This window comes from Panicum virgatum, chromosome 5K, assembly GCF_016808335.1.
Source record: "Panicum virgatum strain AP13 chromosome 5K, P.virgatum_v5, whole genome shotgun sequence".
Taxonomy (NCBI): Eukaryota; Viridiplantae; Streptophyta; class Magnoliopsida; order Poales; family Poaceae; genus Panicum; species Panicum virgatum.
Window position 1 is genome coordinate 45063101 of NC_053140.1, and position 25536 is coordinate 45088636.

General features: G+C 49.4%; 1 protein-coding gene and 1 long non-coding RNA gene across 4 annotated transcripts; one reads left to right on the forward strand and one right to left on the reverse strand.

Annotated features, from left to right (window-relative positions):
- The first annotated feature begins 6680 nt into the window (after nt 1–6680).
- LOC120707729 lies at nt 6681–8445 on the forward strand. Its single transcript, XM_039992725.1, has one exon. It carries the CDS (start codon nt 6749–6751, stop codon nt 8297–8299), a length of 1551 nt encoding a protein of 516 aa, XP_039848659.1. The 5' UTR covers nt 6681–6748; the 3' UTR covers nt 8300–8445.
- Nucleotides 8446–8890: 445 nt separating this feature from the next.
- Nucleotides 8891–11582, reverse strand: LOC120707730. 3 transcript variants are annotated; one of them, XR_005689076.1, is made up of 5 exons: nt 11182–11582; nt 10594–11041; nt 10354–10465; nt 9488–9597; nt 8891–9152 (listed from the first exon to the last, which is right to left on the reverse strand). It is a non-coding gene; the product is annotated as an uncharacterized LOC120707730 (long non-coding RNA). The 3 variants fall into 3 exon arrangements; XR_005689075.1 differs by having other exon boundaries at nt 10594–11010; nt 11182–11580; XR_005689074.1 differs by having other exon boundaries at nt 10594–10953; nt 11182–11579.
- Nucleotides 11583–25536: the final 13954 nt, after the last annotated feature.

The following is a 25536-nucleotide window of genomic DNA, read 5'->3' on the forward strand; positions in this document are numbered from 1 at the left end:
ATAAATACCCCCACCATACCCCTTCAGCCCTCTCTCTTGCCACTTTGACGAGCTGAACTCAAACCTAAGCCAAGAAAGAGCTCTCTCACTCCCTTTTCTCCATTCTTGAGTGATTCCCTTGAGGGATTTGAGTAAGAAGCAAGCAAGAGCAAGGATTAGTGCAAGTGAGCCTCATTCCCATCTCTTGAGCATTTGGTTTTGGTCAAGCCCGCGGATTCAAGTTTGTTACTCTTGGAGCCTTGTGCTTCTAGACGGCTAGGCATGCTTGTGATTGCTCAATCAAGATTGTGAGCTGCACAAGAAGTTTGTAAGCTCCATTCCTCGCCGAGGAATCCATAGTAAGTAACCTTGGGCTTGAGAGGTGATCTCGCCCTTGGAAGAGGAGCATAGGGGTTCTTGAGCACCGTCTCTTGAATCCTTCCTCAACGGAGACGTAGCACCTTTGGGTGTGAACTTCGGGAAACAAATCCTTGTCTCCTTTGTGCTAGTTTACTTGATTTCATTGCTAGTTGCTTGTGAGACTTATTTTCTAGGGTTTGAGCTCGATCTACTCACTCATGAGTTGCTAGTAAGTTCTGTTTGTTGAATATCAATCCTAAGGAACCCCTGGTACTCTTACTTTAGCTCGATCTACTTTTCATATATAGATTCTTGCAGTTTTCTTTCAGGTCGTTCATACCCGGAGACTCCGGATATATCTCCGGATACTCCGGATCACAAAACCCGGAGTATCCGGGCTCTTACCCGGAGTATCCGGGCTAGTCTGTGTCTGACATTTTTGTTAAGTGTTTTTAAATTGTAGATTGCCTATTCACCCCCTCCTCTAGGCATCTTAAGATCCTTTCACACGTGAATCATTGCTTACGGACCGACGTGTAGTATGGCCTATGGTCTCGTGTCGTATGGGAAAAGTTGTACACCCCTGCAGGGTATTAATCTATTGCAATAGCCGCGCTCTCGGTCATGGAGCACGCTCTCTGAGGTTCGCTCCAATGTAGAGTCTCGTGATGGAGTTCATGGAAGATTGAGCTCATGATTACATGATAATTTTACTTATGCAGCTGTATTGGTGCTTGATATAGAATTATTAGATGCCATGTTTTTTTTCTTACACTTGACAACTATGCTCGCATTTTATATATCAATGTTAAAACTTGACTAGCCTTCTGCATCCACCAAATATATAGTATTATGTATAAGTCCTGCAAGTACGAAATGTACTTACGGTGCTCCTGTTAAGTTGTTTTGCAGGTTCTCTCCTAAGGAGTAACCGCCACATTCATCCCGCCAGAGCCGGCAAAGTGGATGAACGGTGGAACTCGCTCAAAGTTTAATGCAAGTGGTGTCTTGGGCAAGGACATCATTATTGCTACTTAATACTCTCTAAATATCCGCTGCGTTTAGACTCTGAATCATAAGAAAAACATGGTAGGTTATCCACTTAGACCTAAGATACATCTTAGTTTGTAAAGAACCTTTAGATGCTGAAAATTCTTGTGTTTAATTACTTATGCTATAGTTAACTTTATGCATTTTTGTAAGATGATTAAGACTTGTAATCAAAAGTTTAAAATTTTGCTCTCATATGTATTCTTATGATGGTTGCTATGATGTGAACAAACGGTATGCGGGTTGATCCTGGGCGTTGCTCAAGGCGCATACCGGGGACTTCCGGGATTATCTCGCTAAAGCTGGGATTGATCAATGGACAATAACCTAGTTTAATCGAGATAATTTGGGCGGTTCCTCACAGATGGCAATTTTAACGCCTAATACATCTCTTCAGTTAAAGTTAAAAGATAAAAAATGCAAACAAAAAACTAACTACCCGCGCAAGCAAAGCGCCACCTTGCTAGTGAAGCTGATAATAATAATAATAATAATAATAATAATAATAATAATAATAATAATAATAATAATAATAATAATAATAATAATAATTAAAAAAACAGTCCCGTGACAAAAAAAATGTTTTTCCCTTCTTTATCATTTCTACTATTGTGTGGACTAACACGGAGTGGAGGTGAGCTGTTAAAAAAACTAGATTACAAAAATATAAAAATAAAAAATATCACTACCACGCCACTCCATGAACAATATACCAGGCGTTTCTAGACTGGGTAAGAGAGCCCGACAGTTGGACAGCACCGCCTTTTGGGCTCAGCGCAAGAATAGCGCGGCCCAATATGTACGAGAGACATTGGGCATATGGATCATAGAGATTATTTTTAGCTCACCACTTTTTAGGTGTTTTTTCTATTTTTATATTTTTTAAAAATATTTTTTACAGAAATATATTTTTAGTTTCACAATTTACAGTTTTGTACCCCTACCATCCGCGGGGCGGCCGGCCCCCTGCCGCCCCCCTGCCGGGCGGTAGGGACCTATTTGTAATTAAAATTTGAGTTCTATCGCATAGAGGCCCCTACCGCCTGGTGGAGGGGCGGCAAGCAGGCTCCCCCAATATAAAAGCTGAGGTTCCCCCACACCTGCATTTGCAGCAAACAACATCCATAGAGGGAAAAAGGAGAGACGTGGTGTGAGGGAGGGAGTTGCAACAGCGAAGTCCTGCCGGATTTCGCACTTGTGATCTGCAGGTAAGTTACGTATGAATCCATTAATATTGTAAAGCAATTTAATTTAATTAATGCTATAGTATTAAAATTTCATTTCAGTAATACAGACTTGTTTCTAAATTAATTATAAATTAAAATAGAATTAAGTTTTGGATAGTGAAATATAGTATTAAACTTGTTTCTAAATATTGCAGCATAAGGCAATGGCTGCCTCCAAATTTGGAGGATTTTCATGGACCGAAGAAAAATCTAGTATAATACTTGAGATCATGATACATCTTGTAATTAGTAAGAAGTTGGATGTATTAGTGGATGGTACGATAGAGATGGTGTTGTCAAAATTTGCGTACGGAACCAAAACTCCCCTCTAGGGGTTTATCTAGACTGCACTATCTTCGTTCCAATGCTGATAGATTTACTCCATAGGAATCATGAGTAATTCTATAGAAATCACCGTAATGAATTTGAAACGTCACCTTACTCGACATATCTGGCCATTCAAAGACTTAATTTTAATTAAACCAGTTTCTAAAACCATAGTACGGCTTCAATTATAACCACTAATCCGAACCCTAAGCGGTTACAATTATAAAAAACACTAATCACAGAATTAAAAATATAAAAAATTTAAAATGACAAAATTGAGAAATATTGGTTACCTGCGGTTCGGATTTAAAATCCGGCAGGGCTTCGCTGTTGCAACTCCCTCCCTCACCCCACGTCTCTCATTTTTCCCTCTATGGATGTTGTTTGCTACAAATGCAGGTGGGGGAGGGACCTCAGCTTTTATACTGGGGGAGCCTGCCGCCCCCCTGCCGGGCGGTCGGCCTGCCTGCCGCCCCTCCACCGGGCGGTAGGGATCTCCATGCGATAAAACTTAAATTTTAATTACATATAGGTCCCTACCGCCCAGCAGGGGGGCGGCCGCCCCACAGACGGGCGGTAGGCCCCCTGCCGCCCCCTGGGTATAAAACTGTAAATTGTGAAACCAAAAATATATTTCTGAAAAAGCGTTTTTAAAAAAATATAAAAATAGAAAAAACGCCTCTTTTTAGCCCAAAATAGCCTAAATTTTACAAGCATGAGGGCTAGTTGGCAAATAGTCCACCTCAAAAAATTATTTCACATCCAAAGAGTGATTATTTGGGCCATTTCGGATGAGCCCCACTAATTCTCTCACTCTCTCTTGAAAAACTAGCAGCCAAATAATTGAAAAAAATACTTTATAAGCCAAATAGCACTTGGATCCAAACATGTGAGGGCTATTTTATTAAACAATTATTTGGTTGGACTAAATAGCTTTAGCTCAAATAGCTAAGAGCTAGTTCTCCAAACACGTCCATTGTTTGTGACTAGGAATGGAGTTGGTCAGTTTTCGATTCGAAAAATAATGTCATAGTTGGCGAGACCACAATTATTGTGGGGCACCGCCTCTCAACGATAAAAAATACAGATATTATTGCAGTTCTCAAGGATGGTGTGATAGTGGAGAAAGGAAGACATGAGACGCTGATGAATATCAAAGATGGACTCTATGCTTCGTTAGCTGAACTTCGTTCAGCTTCATTATAGTACCTAGGTTAAGAATTTTGTTTTGATCACTAGGCATTGTACATCTTCTTTGATTCTTCTATTTATTTTATAGTTCTGGTGTGCTATGAATTCTTTGGAATTTACCGAAGAATTTTCGAGAGTAAACTTCTCTCCGCATCACTGTAAGCATTCGGTTGACATTTTGAACGGTGGACTCCATGTAGATACGAAAAGTAGCCATGATGATTTGCACTGTACCTATGTGGCTCTGTCAATATCAATTACTGATCCGGTGATCCCCGAAATACAAGAGTCAACAAACCTTACAAATCTGAAAGAAATCATAATAATTCAAAACTGGTGGTGCAGCAAGGTTTGTACGGAAACAAGTGGACGCGGGACATGTGGCCTCTAAATTCAACATTACAAGTCCCCCAATACTTGCCCCTATGGCCAAAACTACAGGGAGTAAATATAGCAGGGTGGTGGGAGGGGGGATTTGCAAAAGTGTGATTACCCAATACAAAAACAAGTTTATATTGTAAAATTACCCAATTTCCCATACCTTTGAATGTTAATCCGATGATCTAGATTGAAGTTTCTATAGTTTGTACGGAGAAATTGATTTTCATCTCATGCGTTTCCTCCTAATTAAGCCACATGACACAACACCACCAAGACAGGAACGAGGAAAGAAGAGCAACGGCCGCCGGTCGGATCGCACATTCGCACGCGCACGCACCGCCCCATTTTTTCACTCTAGAGCTCGTGCATTCCAAGCTCAACCATTAAGCCACGACAGCAAATAATATTGTGACCATCAGATGAAAAGTTAACGGTGAAGATCTATTTATATGTGTCATTCGTGTCGTCGTCCTCTCGGATCATGGTGAAGCTTCCAGATATCGCAAGGCTACACGGTGCTTTCCACTCGGCCCACCTCCCGCCGCCGCGCCGCGCACGCCTCCCCAATTCCCGCTCGCCTTGTCAATTCCACAGGCCCGGGTCCGCGCCTGCACCCGCACCAGGTGCTCCTCATGCAGCTCGTCTCCCCCTACGCCGCCATGGGCCGCCTCGCTGACGCACCCCGCGCCTTCTGCCCATCTCACCGCCGCCAATCTCCACGGCTACGCGGTCCTCGTCTCCGCCCTTGCACAATCATGCCCGGCCTCGCGTTCTCGCTCTTCGGGCGCATGCCGCGGAGACACGGGCCCGGCCCCCACCTCGTATGCACCGTCCTCGCCTCCTACGCCGGCCTCACACCCCTCTGGGGCTACTAGGTCCACGCACGCGCCGCCAAGGCCGTGCCTCCTGGTAACGTGTTCGTCTACACTAGGTTGATCGATGCGTACACCAAAGGCAGGGATATGGCAGCATCCAGGAAGGTGTTCGTCGGAATGCCTTGCCCGTGGCGTCCAGGAACACAGTCTTTTTCTGTCTCGTGCCGATAGTAGCGTGATACAAAAATAACAAGTCCAGATGCCGTTGGGTAAGAAGTCCCTCCAAGAAATACTACGATCTGTCCATTTCAAGTCTGCATTATGAAGATCACAATGACATTAGACTGCACGTGACATCGAGCCCGACAAATGTATCATTCTCGTTTTCACTTCTTTCCCCACTGTTTCATACTGAGGTCAGCAGAATGCGCTTGACACTTATTGTGGACCTTGCGCCAATCTTTCATGCTCGGCAGGGTTAATGGCGAGCAACTCCAACATGTTGATTTTCCCCTTTTCACCATACAGAGAAACCCTCTTTCTCAATTTTAAAATATATATAAGAAATACTCTAACAAATTGATTTTTCCCCTTTTCTATATGGAAAGGGATATACGATGTCTCCTCTTTATATTAGGGATTGGAGAGAAATTATTGGGGATTGAGAAAAAATAAAAGGGAAAAATAGATGGAAAATCAATCTGCTGGAGTAGGTTTTTTCAACATCAATCTCTTATATTGGAAAAAAATGAGCTTATTTATCTACTATTTCTAAGGCAAGCAATATTGTTGACGCCACCAACTTGATGCTCTTCCACACCATGTAACCGAAGGGCTACCGAAGGGCAGTGTTGACGAAGGTTCGGCTAAAAGATTCCAAGGACGAGCAGCTTCGGAGGTCCGACGAAGGCGGAGCACCGAAGGACTGCTGAAGGGTGTAGCTGGCGAAGCCTGATAAAGGTGATTCCAAGATGAAGAAGAGATCGAGATATCGCTGAACGCCTTTCTCACCCGGGCCCAATCCCGCCGCGATCCAAGGCTAAATATAGGGGATTGAGCAACTCCAACAGAAGATTGATCTTCTACTTTCTACTTTTTCTCAATATAGGGGATTGATGTTGAAAAAAACTACTCCAGCAGATTGATTTTTCATCTCATTTTTTTCTCAATTCCTAATAATTTCTTTCCAATCCCCAATAGAAAGGGGAGACATCGTATCTCCCTTTCTATAGAGAAAGGGAGAAAATCAATCTGCTGGAATACTTCTTTTATATATGTTGAAATTAAGAAAAAGAATTTCCCTATACAGTGAGAAAGGGGAAAGGAAAAGATCAATTTATTAGAGTCGTTCTGCCCACTAATTATAATAAAAAACAGTGACAAGTTCAATTCGGTGTTGACCTCTACCAATTGATTCCGATGAGCTTCCCATCAGACATAGATGGAGCAACCGCCATGGCGGGGAACCATCACCACCTGATCGACATCGCGGCGGACGCGAACTTGGGCGCCGCCCTTGGCACCACCTATGGTGGCGCGGCGCCGGTGGGTGGCGGCGGCGGAAACGAGAAGAAGTGGCTGCGCAAGCTGACGTCGGCGACGGTGAACACAGCCGTGCTCCGAGACCTCATCTCGCGGACTCCGATGCTGTGGTATCTCGGCGAGCGCTCGGGGACGATCTTCCGGCCGTGCGCGCGGCGCGAGCCCGTGGAGGCGCTCCACGCGGTGCGCGCCGTGGCCATCGGCCCGTTCCACCGCGGCGACCGTGGCCTCCCCTTCCCGGAGGACGCCAAGCTGCCGTTCATGCGTTACCTGCAGGACCAGTGGGGGCTCGACGTGGACGGGTACATCGCGGCGCTCTGCCGGGAGCGAGACCGCCTCCGCGACGAGTTCTCCGTCGACGGCGACGCTGACGCGGCCACCGCGGAGACCCTGGACGACGAGGACAGGTTCCTGGAGATGCTGCTGCTGGACAGCTGCTTCGTCCTCGTGGTGAGCATGATGCTCAGCAAGACCGGCACCGGGGATGACGCCGACAGCGTGGCGTGGGCGGCGTCCATCAACAGGGATTACTTCATCCTGCACATGGCCGTGGCGCAGCACGCCGACGACATCAAGCTGGACATGCTCGTGCTCGAGAACCAGGTCCCCTTGGCGGCCGTCAGGCTCCTCGCCGCCTCGTGCTCGGGGCTCAGGCTCCGGCACTCCGTCGAGGAGCTCGTGCTGGGATGCTTCGACGACATCTGCCCGAAGCGAACGCGCTGCGCCGGCGACGCCGCGGGTGAGTTCCACCACGTCCTGCATCTCTTCCACTGGTCCCGCGTGCCCAAGGACAAGTACTGCGTCCTCTCCACGCCGCGGAAGCTCCTCAAGATAAAGAAAGAGTCGGAGCGCCTGTTCCCCTGCGCCATGGAGCTCCGACGGTCGGCGGTATGGTTCCGGCAGGCGTCGTCGTCGCGCTGCGGCGACCTGGACATGGGGTTCTGGCGCCACCCGGCGAGCCCGGTGGCCGTGATGAGCGTGCCGTGCTTCCACGTCCACGAGTACAGCGCGGCGGTGCTCCACAACCTCGTGGCCTTCGAGAAGCACTTCTACTGGGCGCACGGCGCGTGCGTGACGGCGCACGTGGCGCGGATGGAGGGCCTGGTCCGGTGCCAGCAGGACGCGGCCATGCTCCGCAAGCGAGGGGTCCTCGCCAGCACGCGGCGCACCGACGGGCTGGTGGCCCTGTTCCGGGAGCTCGGCGAGGAGACCGTCGGGGCGCGGCTCCCCGACGCGTACGGCGAGATGCTCGACGCCGTGGCCCGGCACCGGGCCCGGCGCGTGAGCAGCTGGTGTGGCGGCTTCGTGCTGCACTTCTTCCCGTCGCCGTGGGTGGCCGTCTCGCTCGCCGCCGCCGTGGCGCTCATCTTCGTGCCGTCGATGCTGCAGACGGTCTACACCATGTTCGGTTACTTCAAGAGTAGCTGAGAGCTTCAGATTTCAGAATAGAAATTGGCACCGCTGCCAGTGTATCATTTGCCCAATAGTCATGGAAACCCGTTGAATAATATAATATATTCAGGTCAAGCTTTGATGGGCGAAAGAAATTCTAGACTTCTCTGCCCAAGCTTATATATTTGGAACCGGGATAACACGCGATAGGTCGCGCACAAATCAATTGCGCGACATCCTATCCCACATTAGCACGTGTATGCTCAGCAGGCGGCGAAGTGCACCTGTCCCCAACTCCTGCTGGTGCGTGCTCCATAGGACGTTAAGCGTCACTAGAACATTATGCGCGCCCTATCAGAATCTCAATGTAATGGTTTAGTAATAATTAACCTACCTCTGAATAACAAATCAGGTGGATAGCCGTGGAAGTTTGGATGGAACACAGGCTTAGAAACAACAAAGATTTTATTTAGATAAATCCATCTTGCTCAGCAATAAGATTTAAGAATACGCTTGATTGTAGATAGGGTCAACGCCATGTTGCCCATAAGTGTTGATGTCGCTGGCTGTGTGGCCTCCACATAGGGTTCTATCTAACCATATATTATATGTTACGATCAAGATTCATAGTTAATAAACATTTTAACTGATAGCATTGAATACCCATCCAAATAGTATGGTTGTCAAGCAGTTTCATGTCACTAAACAGAAGAAGCACAGCACACATTTTGCAGCCACGAGGTCTCCAAAGGATATTTAGATAATTAACATAACTGCTCTTCAACATCAAATGTCGAGCAGCAGGCGATGACATGGGAGTTTGATGGCTGGCCCCAACTGGTAGAGCTAAAATGAGTCCATCCCCTTCTTGTCCATCCTTGCTTGGACTCTACATTAAAAACAAGCATAACGTAACAGCCCAGTCACCAACAAACTGAGTAGCGAATTAAACTGCCAATAAGGAGCAATGCTGAAATTCACAATGGTGTTCTAATGATCCTTCTTAGGAATATTTTCGAGTTGCTATCTCAGTTATTTTTCACCAAAACAACACAACAGTAAGCTATCTCGCATAATACTTGAGGTAGGCATGTACTGTCTTCTCTTGTTTGTTTAGTGGAATCCTTCCTAGATTGTTGTTTAAGAGTATGCTGTAAAGTTATGATTTGTGAAGTGACACACATGCCAAAGATAGAAACCAAATAATATCTTTCATAAACATACCATTGGCTGCCTTGAAGCAAACAGTTCACAGTTTCACTCTAACCGTGTGTCTGAATGCTTAGATTGCACTCTAAATTTATATTCCAGTAGCTTAAAGTTTCAGCCTAAACCTGCATAGAAAGACTCTTAACGAAACTGAAAACAATCATCATAGGAGTATCACACATCAGAGCCACACATCCTAGTATACAAAGTGAAACAAGTACTGGTTTACAAAATTACAAGAAGGCTGTCTCCTATTGCTTATCAAGTTCTTGGGTGTGGAGTGACAGCTTATAAGTTCACCTTCATCATGAGGCCATGCCTACAACAAAATACTTTGTGCTAGCTTACTTGATTAAAATAAAACTGCATTGAAGCAAATCAGAAGAACAATGGGTTTGACATGGGAATCAAAAGATAGAACCTAAATTATTGTTTATATAATACCATCATTTACTGTGTCATAGCAGACTTGCAAAGAGAAACACACCTACAATATTTTCTTCTCAATGCAGACAGTGAGACAAATGTCTAATGAGCTTCCAAAACCAAATGCATATAACATGATCCTCTGCACCTGCTGCTCATAGATGAATTATGAATAACTTTTGGTGGAATTGTGTGTTAGCTCATTATTCGAGTTGATTATATATGAAAATTTTTCACTGTCACAAATCTATAAGTGAGGCAAAAGGCCAGCATCAAATTTCAGACTACAGAAAACAAAGTCAAAGTCCAAATTTGCTCAAGTTTCAAAACTTATTGAAGAAATTTCTTCTAATCAATATCCACATTTCGAGGAACCCTCACTATATTATAAAAGGAAAAGTTTGGCAAGTAATGCAATGAGGACATATAATAAAGTAAAGGGGTACAGAACTTACCTTCTGAAGATAATGGTATGTACAATAATGACTTGGTCCAACAAATTATTGTCCATCGAAGCACAAGGTACAGATTCACAATCCTCACCGCCGGCACCAGGAGAAGTAAAATCTAGACCCAATAAAGATGCAGTTCACAAGATCAAAGGTAGGAAGCCTCTAAACAAAAAAAAGCAGCTATTTTTTTGCCGCAAATCATAGGCATAAAGATCAGAAAAGGAAGACAGAAAACATGGGTACCTGTTCATATCTACGACCCTATCCTGATCACAGGTCAAGGGCACCATTGCCGGAGCAGCACCTCTACGAACACAGCAAAAAATTCAGATATCAGGCCATGGCAAAGTATGCACTAAGCTCAAAAGTGGAAGCCAGGGGTGAGAACATGAGAGCTCACTGATCTTACAGATAGGGGGACGAAGATAGGAAACCATAGACCTAGGGTTTGGAACAGGGGTGGGATGAGGAGGTTGTGAACCAGATGGAGCAGATACATAGGGAGGAAGAGGCACTTATCTCACGGCACCGGTAGTGAACATAGGCGAGGGACGAGGCCCGCGTGCTCCCTACCCCATCAGGACGGCATGGCCCTCCCCGGCTCTGTACCGATGAGACATCAGCACAGAGAAGGTGCGGCGCACACGAATACGGAGATCCCTAGAGATCGAGAGCTTTTCCTTTTCATCTTCTAATTTTATTTTCCGATTCCGGGATGGGGATTTCAAATTGAGACAACAGGGGGATAGGCGCAAGCGCAAGCAAGCAACAGAATGCTGCTGTGAGTGTACCGCGGAGAAATGCGGACGACGGAGGAGGAAGAAAGGGTACCTGGCGACGAAGCCGGTCGTAGGAGCGCGATGAGAGCAGGAGCACGGCTATGAAGGAGTACTTGACGGTGGCGGCGAAGATTGTGGCGGAGATGAGCAGAAGCTGCAGCAGCAGCAGGAACCAAGGCGAGCGCGCCGGTCACCACCATGGCCGCGGTGTTGGCCGGCTCTGGGGACGGCGGCTCCCCCCACCCAGATCTCCAACAGCGCCGGGAGGAACGGGCTTTTCCACTCCATGTCCCCCTCCGCCGGGAGCCCGCCGTCCCTGCCGGAGGCCGCGTGGGCTTCCGTTGCTCGAGGAACAGCCTCAGCCGGGAGGCGTGCGCGGGCGAGAAAGGAGGGGCGGCGGCTGGAAGGAGAGAGAAGCTAGGGTTCGGTTTGCGGGGAGCTTTTCGGAAAGGGTTAATTAGATTCATGCCATTATAATTTTCCAAACTCCCTGATCTCCCATTATAATTCACCTATTTCGAACGATGTCATTACAATTCACATCTTCTTTGAGCCATGCCATTTTATACGTATTTGATGCTTCCAGGCCCACCCGCAGATATCCATACTACCGTATAGACCAAAATACCCCTGCTATGATTCTCTCACCCCACTCATAGACCGCCAGCCCCACATGTCATCCCCTTTCTCCGTCCTTTTTTCTCCCCCCCCTCTCCTTTCCTCTGCTCGTTGTCATGCGAGGCCCGCGCCGGCGCCGCCGTGCTGCGCCACGCCCCTGCTCCGCGCCACCGTTCGTCGCCGTCCAGAAGTCCGCTCTTCAGGGCGAACGCGTGCGCCTCACGGCCGAGACGCAGATTCCCGGTGAGGTGGGAGCACGCGAGCACGGCGGTGAGGAGCGCGTCGGCAACGGCTGGGGAGAGGAGGTTGCAGGGGACGAACGGGTCGGAGTAGTAGGCCGGCGGCGGGGCCCGGGATCCGCCGTTGCTTGCGGCGGCGGACGAGGAGGCAGCCCCGACGCGGCGACGGGTAGAAGCGCGGACAGCAATGGCGTGGGACCGGAGCACTCCACCATATCCCCTGCGAGCGAGTAGACGAGCGGCATCCACGCGGGCACGCATCAACCGCGGCACGGGTGCTGCCGCCGCCGGTGTTGGAGCGCTGGCTCCCGTACAGCTGCCCCGTCCCCATCCCTCTCCCGTTCGGCAAGCTCGAGCAGATCGTCCAGCGGTTCGACGGCCCGCTGTTGGAGGAGTGCTTCCTCACCTTCTCTGCCAAATTAATCAAAATCTTCCTCACAAATCAATCAAACTAGCACAGAGAGACAAAATTGGCCAGCGAATCGAGCTCCCTGGCAATCGAATTTCTAGTTTCCCTACTGGATCGATCTCCCAAGCATCTGAATTGGAAGTCCCCTTCATATGTGGCCGGAGGCCGGAGCAGAGTGGCCTGACGGAGCAGAGCAGAGAGGGAAGGAACTGAGGACGAGCACGGCCTGCTCGATGCACAGCTGCTGGCGCCCCTCGCGGCACTTGGCGAGGAGGCCGAGCACCTCGACGGCGCGGGCGGAGCCGACGGCGGCGAAGTCGGCGAGCGCGGGCGCGGCGCTCTCGCGCACGGCACGGCGGCGGTTCTCCGGCAGCTTGCAGAGCTCGTAGAGGGTCGTGGCCGCCTCGCGGCGCTCCCGCGGGCCGCCGCGGCGGAGGAGCCCCACCAGCTCCGGGATGGCCGAGCGGTGCGCGCCGAAGCTGCACTTGTTGACGTCGACGGTGGCGAGGCTGGTGTGCAGCCGCAGCACGCGCAGGCGCCGGACGACCTCGTCCCTCGGGAGAGGCTCCGCCCGGCCGCTCGAGCCGTTCTCCGCCGGCGAGCTCTGTGCTGTGCTGGATTTGGTGAGGGATTTGGCCGCCGGGGCCGTCGCCGCCGCTGCGTACTGTTTCTTGCGGAGTCCCGCGCGCTCAGCCCCGACGGGGAGGAGGGGGACTGGGATCAGGGGCGGAGGCGCGGCACGGCGGCGGCGGCGCGGGCCTCGTAGGCGCTGCGTGCGCGGAGCAGGGGCGGAGGCGTGGAACGGCGGTGCCGGCGTGGAGCAGGGGCCGAGGTGCGGCACGGCATCGCGCGTGCGGAGTAAGGGCGGCGACGTGTTCGGAGGAAGGGGATGACATGGGGCCGGCTGTGTGTGAGTGGAGAGAGAATCGTAGCAGCGGGGGCATTTTGGTCTATACGGTAATATGGGCGCCTGCAAGTGGGTCCGAGGGCATCAAATACGTATAAAATGACATGTCTCAGAGAATATAAGAATTGTAATGGCATCGTTCGAAATAGGTGAATTGTAATGGCGGATCACAAAACTTGCAAAATTATAATGACATGGATCCAATTAACCCTTTCGGAAACGACGAACTGCGGGTTGATTATGGTAAAATTGAAAAACCTTTTTGCAAAAAGGGCAGAGGACACCTGGCAACAAGCAGGACCGTGCGGAGCCGGAAATGCGGACGTGCGAGGAGGACCAACCTGTCTTCAAGAAACCCGATGCGGGCGTGCCGAAGCTCTAGGAGACTACTGTATCATTTTTAGTATAAAATGATTTTCTAAAAAATATTTTATCTCTTTCGTAAAAACTCTATTTTGAATACCAATTGCACCTTTGCACCTTTGTGTTTTGCGCGATGAGACGGTCAAAACTAAATCCCGCTTACATATATATTAAATATATTTTTCACTGGTAGCAAGTTACTACATGTTATACACATAAGTTGCCATAAAAATTATTTCATATACACGAGTTGCCACACATATAAGATAAAAATTATTATAAAAAAAATTATAAATTATTATTAAAGAATAAAGTTGTCACAAAAAGCATAATCTATTGTAAACATAAGTTTTCACAAACAAAATCAGTCATATACATAAGTTGTCACAAACACAAAATGTCGTACACATAAGTAGTAAAAAAGAATAGGTATCAAATTTCTATATAAATTGTCATAAAAATAAAAGTTGTCACATACGTAAAATAAAAGTTGCCAAAAAATAGAGTCTAATATGCACATGAGCCACATATAGTAGATATAAGTTACAACACATGTAAGATAATAGTTATAAAAATATATTTATAAGTTGTTACATAATAAAGTTGTCACAATAGCATAATTTGTTGTGAATATAAGTTATCACAAAAATAGAATTAGTCATATACATAAATTTTTATAAATATAATATGTTACACAGATGAGTAGTAAAAAAGAGTAAGTTATCATACATATAAGTTTATTGTCGGTACCTCTGGACTAAGGTAGCCCCTCTTGCTGCGTCAAGACTCGCGTAGTTATCCGGAACTACGCCCTAAGTAGCTGAGCAGCCAGACCCCTGGGGTCCGGCTCCACCTCACCGGACCAACAGTCCCGGACCCGCTTCCCACTCAGGGACGGGTCCGGTGTCACCACGTGTCCCAGAGGTGTTGCTGTGTCTAGGCAAGAGCCTCGTAGTTATCTGTGACTACGCGCTGACGGCTTGAGCAGCCGGATCCCCGCGGTCCGAAGCCCTTCTCACCCGGTCAGCAGCCCTAGACCCATTCCTTGCTAGGGAAGGGTCCGGTGACGCCGCGTGTCCCGGAGAGGGGAGCGCTCAGCCAAAACAGCCGGGGCCCCGGACCTCCCACGAGGTCCCGGACCCCCATATGCTATCCGGACCGCATAGCGGGGAGGGAACAGACACCCCGTCTGGGGGGTCCGGAGCCGCCACGTGTCCGCAGGCGCAGGCACGCGCGGGGCCATGAAGCTTCCTCGGGAAGACTCGCCCACCTACCACTTTCAATGCGGGAGACGTAAGCGCGCTCTGCCACAGTAGAGCCCGAGGCGACTTTTGCCAGGCTGTATTGTTGATCGCGAGTTACCAAGGCGCACAGTGCAGCTGTTGGCGCCGCCCACGCCACGCGCGTCAGTCTGCTACGCCAGTTAGACATGACAGCTCGGCTTTGCCCATCATAATGCCTGCGCGGTAGACCCAACAGTCTACGACGCAACCTACGTTGCCTCAACGGGCGCCTCGCCGATGGGACAGGTGAAGACCCCCCTCGGTCAGAGAGTCTACAGGGCGATGAAGCGTATCCGGCAAGAGATTCTCCATCACTATAGCACCATCAATATCTTTTTCGTGGTAGACTATACATCCTTGTTGGACCCACCTGTTGTGGTCCAACACCTGTGTACGCGTCCTCCCTGCGCTATAAAAGTGAGACGCCCATTAGAGAAGAACTAAAGTCTAAAAAAAAGACTTAGAGGCAGAGGATAGACTCGTCCACAGACACAAGAGCAATACAACTCTCAGTGGACGTAGGGTATTACACTCCGGTGGCCTGAACCACTCTAAATCCTCTAGTGTTCTTGTGTTCTTGCTTCATAAGGAGATCTGAGTAATCGCTTGCACTTCCCCGAGTAACCACCCTCTGGGATCAGGCGAGTGCACTACGCCACCCGGCTGTGGCCCTCTTCCTAGAGCCACGACATCTGGCACTGTCCGTGGGGAGCGCGCAAGCGTTGGCCAGATCTTCGCTCACCTCCTGGCTTCTGAGGTTGAGCTCATCCTCTGTGTCGCGGGCTTTTGGGGGTACCCACAGCCGGGTGGCGGAACGCACCCGCCTATTTCCCGAGGGGGAGTACTCGGGGAAGTGCTAAGCTATTAGGCCGATCTAGCTTCGGGGCAAGAACGCAAGAACACACGGATTTTAGAGTGGTTCGGGCCGCCGGAGCGTAATACCCTACATCCACTGTGTGGTGTATTGCACTAGGTATGAATGAGTCTATCCTCTGCCCAGCCCGGGCTTCTCCTGGGCCTGAGAACTTTTCTAACGGGCGTCTCCCTTTTATAGAGCAAATGAGGACGCGTACACAGGCGTTGGACCCCGACAGGTGGGCCCAACAAGGATGTATACTATACTGGAAAGATACTAATGGTGCTACAGTGGTTGGGGATTTCTTCTCGGATACGCTTCCTCGTCCTGTAGACTCTCTGACCGAGGGGGGTCTTCATTTGTCCCATCGGCGAGGCGCCCGTTGGGCAATGTAGCTTGCGGCGTAGTCTGTCGAGGCTACCGTGTAGGTGCCTTAATGGGCGAAGCCGAGCCATCGTATCCAACTGGCATAGTAGGCTGACATACGCGGAGTAGGCGGCGCCAGCGACTGCTCTGTGCTCCTTGGTAACACGCAACTAACAGTGCAACCTGGCCAAAGCTGCCTCGGGCTTCCTTATGGCAGTGCGCACTTCCACCTACTGCATTGTATGCGGTAGGTAGGTGAGTCTTCCCGGGGAAGCATCACGGCGCGCTCGCGTGCCGCCACCTGCGGACACGTGGCGGCTCCGGACCCCCCCGGGTGGGGTGTCTGTTTTCTCCATGCTGAGGGGTCCGAATAGTATGTGGGGGTCCGGGGCCCCCAGCCGCTTGGCCCTGAGCGCTTTCTTCTCCGGGACACGTGGCGACACCGGACCTGCCCCGAGCGGGAAGCGGGTTCGGTGCCGTAGGTCTGATGAGATGGAGCCGGATCCCAGGGGTCCGGCTGCTCAGCTCCTTAGGGCGTAGTTACTGATAACTACACGAGTCTTGACATGGCAAGAGGGGGAACCCCAGTCCTAAGGTACCGACACTCTGCAACGACGATGAGAAGATGAAGAGTGGCACGGCGTCACCTACGCCGCATGCCCTGACACCGAGGCAGCAGTGTCCTCGGTGCGGTGGCGCACGGCAGCGGCACCTGCTGTGTGTCGCCACTACGACACCTCAGAGCCGGCACGGTGGCGCGCAGGGGCGACGCCTGCTGCGCGTCACCCTGCGACACCTTAGCGTCAGCTCAAGGATTTCTCTCAAGCAACCACCCGGGGTCCCCTGCGGCGGCACGGCGTCGGCTCAAGGTTTCCTCTCAAGATGGAGCCTGGAGCCGATGGTTGTGACTCGGGAAGGATGTCTGTCGCCTTCTCCCTTGCCTGGCTCAAGCCTCCCTTGGAGCTGCTGCAGACAGGCGTCGACCTCCACCTCAAGGCGCGGGGGCCCTGCTCCAGCACCAAGGTGGAGCCGGCGAACGACCGCCCTTCTCCACACTCCGTGCTCGTCCAAACGAGCACCCGTCCTTCTGCCGCGCCAGGGTGTCAAGCTGGCTTCAGCTCACTATGAGCAGCCATCGGGCTGGCTTCCAACGGCAGCTGGCAACGGCAGGGCCACTCCCATTCAAAGCCAAAGAAGTTGTTCTCATGCTATCTGAGCATGAAACAGTTCTTGTGCTAAGGAGGGCCCTGCAAGCTCCCGAGGTGATGCTAGATGATGCTGTATAGGCACGTCCATGGCGCATTCGCCCCCAACGACTGAGAGGAACCTCCAAGGTGGCAGCTCCACTCCGGCCAGGAACGTGCATGCCTTACGGGGCGACAGCTGTAGGTTACCACTAGATAGGATTGAGTGTGTTTCTCTTTTGTAATGATGTGGTGCCTACGTGTGGTCCAGAGCGGTAAAAGGCTGCCCTTGTAAACCCGACCTCTGGCTTCATCGCACAAACAGGCGACACCAGCAAGTGGTCCAGAGCGGTAGAGGTTCGCCCTCGTAATCCCGACCTCTGATGTACACCACGAACCAAGTAATGAAGGAGATTTGTTTTCTCAGTCTTATGTTTACATTAACTTAATGGCACTTGTCCGTTCGGCTTGACTGTTTCCTTCTTTCGTGCGGAGTCTTTCCGTTGTTGCTAACGATCCACATTGAGTTGCTGGCTTGTGGACAGGCTGTGATACCCCTTCTAGTTGGAAGGCGGCCTGAACTCCTAGGGACCTGCTCCGGGGAAGTGGTGCTTGTATCCTGGGGTGGAGAAGTTCTGCGTAGTCGCTTAGCCTGGTAACGTACCCTAAGCCTACACACTTCACTGCCCTGTTACGAGTCCCCTAGTATCCGAGGCTGCCGTGGCTAGAGGTCCGGACTCCTTTCTAGTATAAGGCGTGGTTTCCTATGCCCTACTACAAGGTCCGGTGACATATCCTGTTGGATCGATGGCAACAGCTCAAGTCCACTCCGGTGGCCCGCTTCGGTGGAGACCGCTCGCCACGGTCGCCCAAGTCCACTCCGGTGGCCCGCTCCGGCGGAGACCGCTTACCACGGTCGCCTGAAGCCGGGTCCGGGGAAGTGGTGCTCGCTCCATGGGCGGTTCAAGGTCCGTGCAGCCGCTTAGCTTGGTTCCGTACTCTAAGCCTGCACCTTCGCCGTCCTGCGGATAGCGCTATAGTACCTGAACCTGGCAACAAGTGCTACGACCTATAGGGGGTCCGGAGCACCCGCTCTCGACATGAGCACGCCAACGCAACCAGGATTGCGTCGGAACACGTCACGATAATGGCCCCACCTGCGGGTTCGTACCTCCCCCGATGTGGGCCCGGGGGCCACTGTCGGTACCTCTGGACTAGGGTACCCCCTCTTGCTGCGTCAAGACTTGCGTAGTTATCTGGAACTACGCCCTAAGTAGCTGAGCAGCCAGACCCCTGGGGTCCGGCTCCACCTCATCGGACCAACGGTCCCGGACCCGATTCCCGCTCAGGGACGGGTCCGGTGTCACCACGTGTCCTAGAGGTGTTGCTGTGTCTAGGCAAGAGCCTCGTAGTTATCCGTGACTATGCGCTGACGACTTGAGCAGCCGGATCCCCGCGGTCCGAAGCCCTTCTCACCTGGTCAGCAGCCCCAGACTCATTCCTTGCTAGGGAAGGGTCCGGTGACGCCGCGTGTCCCGGAGAGGGGAGCACTCAGCCAAAACAGTCGTGGGGCCTCGGACCTCTCACGAGGTCCTGAACCCCCATATGCTATCCGGACCCCACAACGGGGAGGGAACAGACACCCCGCCTGGGGGGGTCCGGAGACGCCACGTGTCCGTAGGCGCAGGCACGCGCGGGGCCATGAAGCTTCCTCGGAAAGACTCGCCCACCTACCGCTTTCAATGCGGGAGACGTAAGCACGCTCTGCCACAGCAGAGCCCGAGGCGACTTTTGCCAGGCTGTATTGTTGATCGCGAGTTACCAAGGCGCACAGTGCAGCTGTTGGCGCCGCCCACGCCACGCGCGTCAGTCTGCTACGCCAGTTACACATGACAGCTCGGCTTTGCCCATCATAACGCCTGCGCGGTAGACCCAACAGTCTACGCCGCAACCTATGCTGCCTCAACGGGCGCCTCGCCGATGGGACAGGTGAAGACCCCCCCTCGGTCAGAGAGTCTACAGGGCGATGAAGCGTATCCGGCAAGAGATTCTCCATCACTATATCACCGTCAATATCTTTTTCGTGGTAGACTATACATCCTTTTTGGACCCACCTGTCGGGGTCCAACGCCTGTGTACGCGTCCTCCCTGCGCTATAAAAGGGAGACGCCCGTTAGAGAAGAACTAAAGTCTAAAAAAAAGACTTGGAGGCAGAGGATAGACTCATCCACAGACACAAGAGCAATACAACTCTGAGTGGACGTAGGGTATTACGCTCCGGCGGCCCGAACCACTCTAAATCCTCGAGTGTTCTTGTGTTCTTGCTTCATGAGGAGATCTGAGTAATCGCTTACACTTCTCCGAGTAACCACCATCTGGGATTAGGCGGATGCACTACGCCACCCGGTTATGGCCCTCTTCCTAGAGCCACAACATTTATATATACAAACTACTATAAAAATAATTTTTTTCACACATGTACAAAGTTGCCACAAAAACATCTATTATACACATGAGTTGCCCAACATATAAGCTATAAGATACGAGTTACTACAAATAAAATTGATGATGCACTCATACACATGAGTTGATACAAAACAATAGTTGTTATATACATAAGGTGTTACTACAGTAATATGATATACACATAATGTACTACACAAAAGAGAAGTTATCACATAAGTTGCAACTAGTGTAAAATATTGTTAAAATATATGCAAGTGAGGTCTAGTTTTGTTTGTCTCGTTGTGTTGGATATATTGGTGCAATCGATACTCGAAACGGAGCTAATATGAAGTAGATAAAATATTTTTAGAACAACTTCATACAAAAAAGAGTTCATTTTATTTTTAATGGGTGCATCCAGCAGACCAAAGCGGCACCTCGTTTGGGCCGTAGTTGGGCCGCGGACGGAAAACAGACGCGAGGCGGGTCAGTGTGGTCGCGCGCTCGCACGTCAGTACGACAGGTCGTAGGTTAGCTATTTCCATAGTAAATACAATCATACTTCTGGGATTCGGCCCGAATGGACCGAATTTCACTGAAATTCGTCCAATTCGGCCCGGCCCGAGATAAAACCAAATCGATAAAAAAATTTTGGCCCAATTCAAACTTTTAGTCTATTTTAGGGTCCAACAAGAGCCCACAAACATCCCCCAAGCTGGTAAACTTTCTTGCCATCCCTAGTTTCCCTGCTTTCTTGCGAGCTACCACCAGTAGCGTCGTTCTTTGTTTCTCCCCGCCTACGCTGGCGCTCTGCAGCCACTTCTTACCATCTCTATTGTCTTCTACTGTTTGGGTGAACCTATATAGTGCTATCATGTTCAGTCGGTGTGTGTTTGTATCCTGAGTCACACTACTGGTTGGAATTTTGGTTCTATTTGCTCATGTCATCTATCTGCACTGATCATGGTTGCCACCTTTGTGCTTATCTTTTTGTTTCAATTTGGCTTGTTGTTTACGCTCACTAACGATCAATTCTAGTCATCAATTTGATCGAAAAATCATGAGGGTTTGCATTTCTTGCGCACATTATTTATCAAATAAATTCGTAAACACACTTTACGTCTAGAAAATAGCAAGATGTGTTTTCGAGCTAATTTGCAGGTCGCAAGCACGCTTTGGCCCTGAATAAAATTGCAGATAAAATCAGAGCGCAAGTTCAGGCTCAAAAGAGCCAAGTGTAGCCCAATGATCAAATCAAATCCACTCAAGATAGGCCAAGACACGTTGGACTGAGACAGCCCAACCCCCAGCGGTTGGGGGCGGTTGGAGCCATGGGCAGGCAAGCCGACCACTCTAGTCGGCCGACCAGCCCATGGGCCCCACCGCCTTACTCCTTCGACGTGGCAGCGTCCCACTGATCCTAGGCGTCGGTTCTTGGAGGATCACCTGTTGTTCACCCTATGGCTCTCTGCTATAAATATGAGGGGAGGGGGTGAGGAATGAACACACACCTCTCAAAGCTCTCTTGCTTTAGTCTATAGGTTAGGGGAGTTTAGGAGGAGTCCAGGAGTCATCGAGTCCCTGGAGTTGCACGGGAGTTCTGGTATGAGTTCTTCTCTAGTGCTCTCGTGTAATTCTCGGCCATTTGTAATAGATTTAGACTGTGGTTACTTATATATGCTTGAAGTAAATTGTGAGTTATCGGATTTATATTTCATGATCTGATTATGTTATCATTCGATGTTTGCATTGTATGATCGCCCTGTACTTGCGATGGTTAACATATTAGTTTTAGAATTCTGGCAACTGCTCAAGTATTCGTATGTTTGCTCTAGTGTGATGTCTATCCATCTAGAGTGTGGGGCTCCGCATGGCACACTAGAGTATCGCTTGCTAATGTAGACATGGTGTCCAGACTAGTCAACCTAGAAATCCGAAGAGGAAACACATCACTAGTACGGCGATCCTGAGGAGGCTCGCGGGTCCCGGCGCCACGGCTCCCCCAGAGGCGGCGTACGCGATCGCGTAGGCCCCGGCGAGCACACCGGGGACGAGTGGAGCGCGGGTTCGGGCGTGGGCGCCGGCCCCAAGCATGAGGAGGAACACCAGGGCCTGGCCCTGGTCTTGGTGGAGCAGCAGGGCGCAGTGCGCGCCGCCAGCTCAGCGTACGTGGCGCCGCGCGCAGCCAGCTCGGGGCCGCCCGCCACCGCCACGCTATCCGGCCCCAGCTCGAAAGCCGCCTCGAGCAACGCCTCCGCGTAGCGCCGGCGGGCGACCAAGATCTGGGCCTCCACCTCGGCGTAGAAGGCGGCGTTCCAGCTGATCTCGGTGCGGACGAGGTCGAGGAAGCCCTGCACCGCGTCGACAGCGCCGGCGTCGCCGAGGCGGCCGTTGAAGGCGTCAAACGCCGCCGTGACGATGGGGTTTCGAAGATGGGGTTCTCCATTGGAGTGGCCCTGCGCTCACGACTTGGAAGTTGCCTGCCTGCCTGCCTGCCTGCCTGCCTGCTTGGGCTGTGTTTAGATCCGTAAAATAGTGGTAAAAAAGGTCACATTGGACACTATGGCGCACTGTAGCACTTTTCGTTTGTTTGTGGTAATTGTTGTCTTATCATGACCTAACTAGACTCAAAAGATTCGTCTCGTCGTGTACATCAAAACTATACAATTAGTTTTTTATTTATATGCATTTGATACTCCATACATGAGGTAAAAGATTTGATGTGATAGGTGAATAGTGAAGTTTGGAGAGAGAAATTTTGGAAGTGAACACAGCCTGGGTTTTCTGTGAGTTTTGGGTTGGGATTCTGTGTTTTTTGTTTGTTTGAGGGACTAAATTTTAGTCTACGTCACATCAAAGAAAATCTTAATATTTAGAAGTATTAAATAAAAGTTAATAATAAAACTAACTGCAGAATCCTAGGGATAAACTGCGAGGCGAATCTAATGAAGTATACTAATTCATGATTAGCGGATGGTTACTATAGCATCACTGTAGCAAATTATGGATTAATTAGGCTCATTAGATTTGTCTCGCGAATTAGCCAAATTATGGATTAATTAGGCTTATTAGATTTGTCTCGCGAATTAGCACTCAGCTGTCAAAAAAATTTATAAACAGATTTTATTTAATACTTTAAAATAGTAAAATTTCTTTTGATGTGACAGGGACTTAAAAAAATCCCAGAAATCAAACCGCGCCGAAAAGTTGTACAGTACGAAGGTTGGAGAAGGAATGTGGTTGTGGGGCCAGAAATGTCAGAGAATAAGAATTCTAACAGGCCTTAGCGGAAAGTCGGATTAGCCGGAGTAATTTGACGGTGGTTGAATTACTGTGAATTACAAGGTGATAAGGTCGTACTCGCTGTCACCCAGAGGCCCCTGTTTGATGCAAAACTTTCATAATTTTGACTGGAAAGTAGTATTTGCGAACGGCCAGACTGGGAAAACGATCGGTTGGAGATAAAATACATAATGCCGCAGCCGCAATCGCACATCGTATGAACATTCCGAGACATATTTTTGTAGAAAATGGTTTGATTCATTTCCACAATGCCCAACACGAGCCGAGATCAAGGGACAATGGGAGCATTTGCCCAGATGTGTCACGTACTGATGCTGCTGTACTGTCAACTCTCGCAGCAGCAATCATTCTTTGTATACGTACTTACAAAAAAGTATACTCTGACCACATTCACCTCAAGGTAAAACGAGCTGGACGAAGAATAAGGTTACCCGGTCGGAGAAGGCGATGAAACCAAGTACTCTGTACTGTTCAGAAATGACGATAAGGAGCAGAAATGGATCTAATTTCCGACATATTAACCCTCTAGAAGGCTCACGACATTGACTCAAGTTAGATCTACGAGGCAAAACACACCGGTGGCGTTTCACATCATAAACCCAACTATATATCGCGTTCGCATCATAAACCCAACTAGAAATCGCAAAGATTTACAAATTGCCATAACCTGCGTGGTGTCTCGAGCATCAGATGTGCTGGCAGAGAACAGCAATAGAACCCACACAAACTATGGACCCAACAAGGACAACCATCTCTGCAGCCATCAATCGCAATGTGAAAAACGCTTTTGTCTAATATGTGGCTCACAAAATCAAGGAATAAAACCAATACCTCTTAAACTACAAGCCTATACATTGGCAATGCAACAACAACAAAAACAGTAGCACCAAAAGCCAATATTCCTGAAAGGAAATAGCACCTAATGCCAACATAATCTAATCATTCAAGATATCATTAATAGCTGTCAGCTTGCACTGGCCAAAAGAACATACTCAGCCTCAACCATGATACTTGATCAAAATTCACAGATGGTACCTAAAATTTTCACACAGCATGCTACTTGATCAAAAATAGCAGATCGTAATGATACCCGGAGAGTGTGTAGTTTCCCAACATAAACTATTGGTGGCTGACTTTCGTTTTCAGATGCGTGCCCGTAGGTCTAAACAAGCCAAGATCGCAAGAACGAAGTGGTGGAAACTAAAAGAGGAGATGACCGAGGTATTCAAGGGAAGAGTTATTGTGGAGGGCTCTTGGAATGAAGAGGGCGACGCAAACTACATGTGGGAGAAGATGACGACCTGCATTCGGAAGGTAGCTTCGGAAGTTTTTTGGATGACCAGAGGGGGTGGGTGCAAAACTAAAGACACGTGGTGGTGGAACGAGGACGTCTAGAGGGATATTAAGGAGAAGAAAGAGTGTTATAAGCGTTTGTTTCTTGATAGGAGTGCAGATAATATAGAGAAGTACAAGGTGGCAAAGAAGATCACAAAGCGAGCTGTGAGTGAGGCGAAGGGTCGGGCTTATGAGGATATGTACCAACGACTGAATACAAAAGAAGGAGAGAAGAACATCTATAGGATGACGAGGGTGCGTAAGAGAAAGACGAGGGACTTCAGCCAGGCTAAGTGTATTAAGGACGATATGGATCAGCTCTTGGTGAAGGAGGATGAAATCAGACTTAGATGGCAAGAGTATTTTGACAAACTGTATAATGGGGATAATGAGAATACAACTTTTCAGCTGGACGACTCTTTTGATGACACCAACAGGCACTTTGTGAGGAGGATTCAAGAATTTGAGGTCAAAGAGGCGTTGAAAAGGATAAAAGGAGGTAAGGCGACATGCCCTGATGGTATTCCAGTCGAGGTGTGGAGGTGGCTAGGTGATATAGCTATAGTTTGGCTAACAAAACTTTTCAACCGTATTTTTCGGTCGAACAAGATGCCTGAAGAGTGGAGGAGTATATTGGTGCCGATCTACAAGAACAAAGGGGATATTCAAAGCTGCACCAACTACCGGGGAATTAAGTTGATGAGCCATACTATGAAGCTATGAGAGAGAGTTATTGAGCATCGTTTGAGAGGAATGACGCGGGTCACTATGAACCAGTTTGGTTTCATGCCTGGAAGGTCAACCATAGAAGCAATTTTCTTAATAAGACATGTCATGGAGCGGTATAGAGAGCAGAAGAAGGACCTACACATGGTTTTCATTGACTTGGAGAAGGATTATGACAAGATATCACGGAATGTGATGTGGTGGGCTTTGGATAGGCATAAAATCCCAGCAATGTATGTGGCCCTCATTAAGGACATGTACAATAATGTAATGACTAGGGTCCGAACAAGTGATGGTGATACAGATGACTTTCCGATTAAGATAAGACTACATCAAGGATCAGCTTTGAGCCCGTATCTTTTCGCCTTAGTGA

Excerpts from the sequence above, each read along its gene's own strand:
- LOC120707729 (XM_039992725.1), top strand. The coding sequence starts at position 6,749 with ATGAGCTTCCCATCAGACATAGATGGAGCAACCGCCATGGCGGGGAAC.